The sequence below is a fragment of the Neovison vison genome, chromosome 12 (assembly GCF_020171115.1).
Source record: "Neovison vison isolate M4711 chromosome 12, ASM_NN_V1, whole genome shotgun sequence".
NCBI classification, from domain to species: domain Eukaryota; kingdom Metazoa; phylum Chordata; class Mammalia; order Carnivora; family Mustelidae; genus Neogale; species Neogale vison.
The window spans coordinates 58091448-58094785 of record NC_058102.1 but is presented as its reverse complement, the minus strand read 5'-3'; the positions used below and the strand labels follow the sequence as shown (position 1 = coordinate 58094785).

The 3338-nt window shown below is 45.0% G+C and overlaps 1 protein-coding gene across 1 annotated transcript; it reads right to left on the bottom strand.

Annotated features, from left to right (window-relative positions):
- Positions 1-2663: 2663 nt before the first annotated feature.
- On the bottom strand, positions 2664-3338 carry LOC122892062 (histone H2A.J). Its single transcript, XM_044228205.1, has one exon. It carries the CDS (start codon positions 3223-3225, stop codon positions 2836-2838), a length of 390 nt encoding a protein of 129 aa, XP_044084140.1. The 5' UTR covers positions 3226-3338; the 3' UTR covers positions 2664-2835.

The following is a 3338-nucleotide window of genomic DNA, read 5'->3' as shown; positions in this document are numbered from 1 at the left end:
ACCATGGCATACGTCATTCCAAGGGCATTTGTGAAAAGTTTGCATACAGTAGGCCAGGGATCTCCAATTATGGGGCCAGACTAAACCTTTTGGTTCCAGGCAAACAAAACTGAACAGACCAGTTCTCAGAGACACAAAGACGAGACTGGCCCTACAGGAAAAACAAAACACGAAACCTGCCCAATTCACAGGCTGCCACCCAAATGGCTTAATCTTGGCAGGAAAGAATATGTGTGTCTATAAATACAACTATGGATTATGAATCAGAATCCAGGTCCCACCCAGTTCTGTCCTAAGTCGTCTTCTACGTGATCTTGTGCTTGAAGAAATATTGTCCTTTTAAATTAACAATCATCTGTTGGCAAGAACTATTTGTTCATCAAGGATCACAAGCTGAATTGATTTTGCAGGAGGTATGCATTTTTAACTGCCAATAAATTATTCAGATTTTAGAAACCCCTCAAAAACAGAAATGGTGAGAGACTGACAGAAATCTGTGGCAGGGAAAGGATTTGAGAGGAAACAGAATCCCTGGGCCAGCGGAGGTGGTGAGGTGAAGGGCGTGGTCTTTGTACTTTCTATCATGTCTGTCTTGCTCTTCAGGTAACAGGGTTAGACAGACAGACTCCTCTGAATCTTCAGAGAGAAAGGAATAATTGATTTTTTCTTATAAATGTCATGCTTTTAGTAATAATCTTTCAGGTGCCTGAAATCTTTAAGGAAATGAACACTTAAAGTTCAAAACCAGCATTGGACATCTACATTATATATATATATATATATATATATACATTTTATATATATATATACATTTTATATATATATATATATTTTATATATATATATATATATATATATGATTTTTTTTCCTCCACTTCCCACCATGTCCCCAAAGTGGTAATACTGAGATCTTAATGACTGAGCATTAAAAACAAAACAAAACAAAATCCTGTTAATTACAGTTACCTATACTTTAATCTATAAGGATAAGCCCATACCTTGTAGGAAATGGAGCTTCTTTAAATTTATTCAGCACCTATTATATGCCTCGTATGTGTATAAATGAACAATCTCAGTCCTCAAAATTGGCATTAGGACTGTTTTACATATGAAGAAGCCTTCCATATGGAAGGTGGGAGTGGACTAAATAGTTGTGGTCATCTTGGCACCTGCTGCCCATGGCAGCCTCAGAATCTATTCTCCTCAGGAATCTGAGGCAATAATCTACCCCCCTAAGATCATGTGCAGCCTGATCTTTTTCACCTCAAAAAGATGACCACATGGGAGAAGTGATCCCAACATTCATTGCACAAGCAGCAGAGAGACACAGTATTAAAGGAAGCTGAACGTGAATCCTTTCTCCGATATTAACTTATTTGTTCATTGTTCTGTCATCAAGTACCAAGAAGAAGAAGTGCATTCCAAGAGAGTGGAAATCTAGTTGGTCTTATGCACAGCTGTAGTCCCATAATCTGGTAACGAGCATGGCACTTTGAAAAGCTCAATACTGGGGAAGAAATAAAGAAGGTCTATGAGGGAAAATGGGCCACCCACTGCTAAGGATGAAGAAATACCATAATGTTTTTTTCAGGAAGACTTCAACTCTGACTCATACGAAAGATGACTCCAAAGATGTGAAATCTGAACTGGGATCTGTGCTGTGGGCCCTGTGGGCCAGGATGAAGCTTGTGGAAAAGGGTGAAATGGAAGGGTCAATTAAGGACAGAATAGGATGGCTACTATTTAACTTTTAAATGTGGATTCCTGATCCGAAATGTGTTACTTCTGGCACTTAGGTCATTAATCCTTACATATTCTCACATTTCATGTTTATTAAAGCGCTGCTGTACAATCAAGCAATGTGACCCCTACCGGACTTTAGTGGGGTAAGGAACATGAAGAGACTTCAAGCAGGTTATTTGTTGTTAGGAAGCAAAATCAAACTGATTACAATTACAAAGGAGTACCATATGATGGAGACAGAACCATCTTGAGAAAATTGTCTTAACGGCTCCTAAGCATGTAACTCATGACTAAAGATACTGCACTGTTACGCAACATGAGTATCAGGGAACAAATTTACTCCTGACTCATGCTTCTGTATTACACATATTACTGGGTGTTTCCTTCATTTTAAAGAAATGTGAACATAAGTGTGTATACAAAAATATCTGATATCCAAAACCTGAAAACACAACAGCTATTGGGCTAAGAAAAATATGTTGGCCCTGTGTCATCAGAAGCACTCTTCCAAGACGGAAAGTTACTCCACCTTCTTAAAGTAAGACCAGAGAGCCAACTTCCTGCGCGACACCAGCGGGCGCCCACCGCTTCTGCACAACTGGGTCCTCCTGAACTGCCCAGACAAGACAGGAGAGTGAAGGCACTGGGAATGACATTAAAAAACCCCTCTGACGCCCCTGCACCCTATTCTGCCTCTCTTTTGCATTAAGGCAAGCAGGGAGAGATCCCAACTCTGCCACCTCCAGTCAGTGGGTTCCTCGTGGTCTCCCTCGCCCCACCCACAAAACACCTCGAGGGTGCTGACCAAAGTAGTCCACAAAGCGGCAGAAACCAATCCCCCAATACCTGCTCCAGATCTCTCCTGGCTGCCCCCCGGGTCATCCGGAAGGTCCCCGAGACTACATAGCTCTCTCACCACATGATTTTCACCGACTTTATTGGCCCCGGACTCGGCGGGCCCCTCGCCACCCACCTCCCCAAGAGATCGCCGCAGACTCCCATGACATCGTGTATATTGAAAAATACTGCGGGGTGGCTGTGGAAAGAGCCTTTGCTGGGGAAGCCAGCTCCCCGGTGGCGGTGGCGTCAGGGTCACTTGCTCTTCGCCTTCTGACTCTCCGTCTTCTTGGGCAACAGCACGGCCTGGATGTTGGGCAGGACACCGCCCTGAGCAATGGTGACTTTCCCCAGCAGCTTGTTGAGCTCCTCGTCGTTGCGGATGGCGAGTTGCAGGTGGCGCGGGATTATCCTGGTCTTCTTGTTGTCACGAGCGGCATTGCCAGCCAACTCCAGGATCTCGGCGGTCAGGTACTCCAACACCGCCGCCAGGTATACGGGCGCCCCAGCGCCCACTCGCTCCGCGTAGTTACCTTTGCGCAGCAGTCTGTGAACTCGGCCCACCGGGAACTGCAGGCCCGCGCGGGAGGACCGAGACTTGGCCTTGGCCCGCACTTTGCCGCCCTGCTTTCCGCGACCAGACATGGTTACCTCTCCCCTAAAACTCCTGCGAAAGGAGTAACACAGCAAGCGAGTCCGAGTAAGTGAACGTAATGTGCCAACACCGGAACTGCCTCTATCACTTTGCTGACACTAGG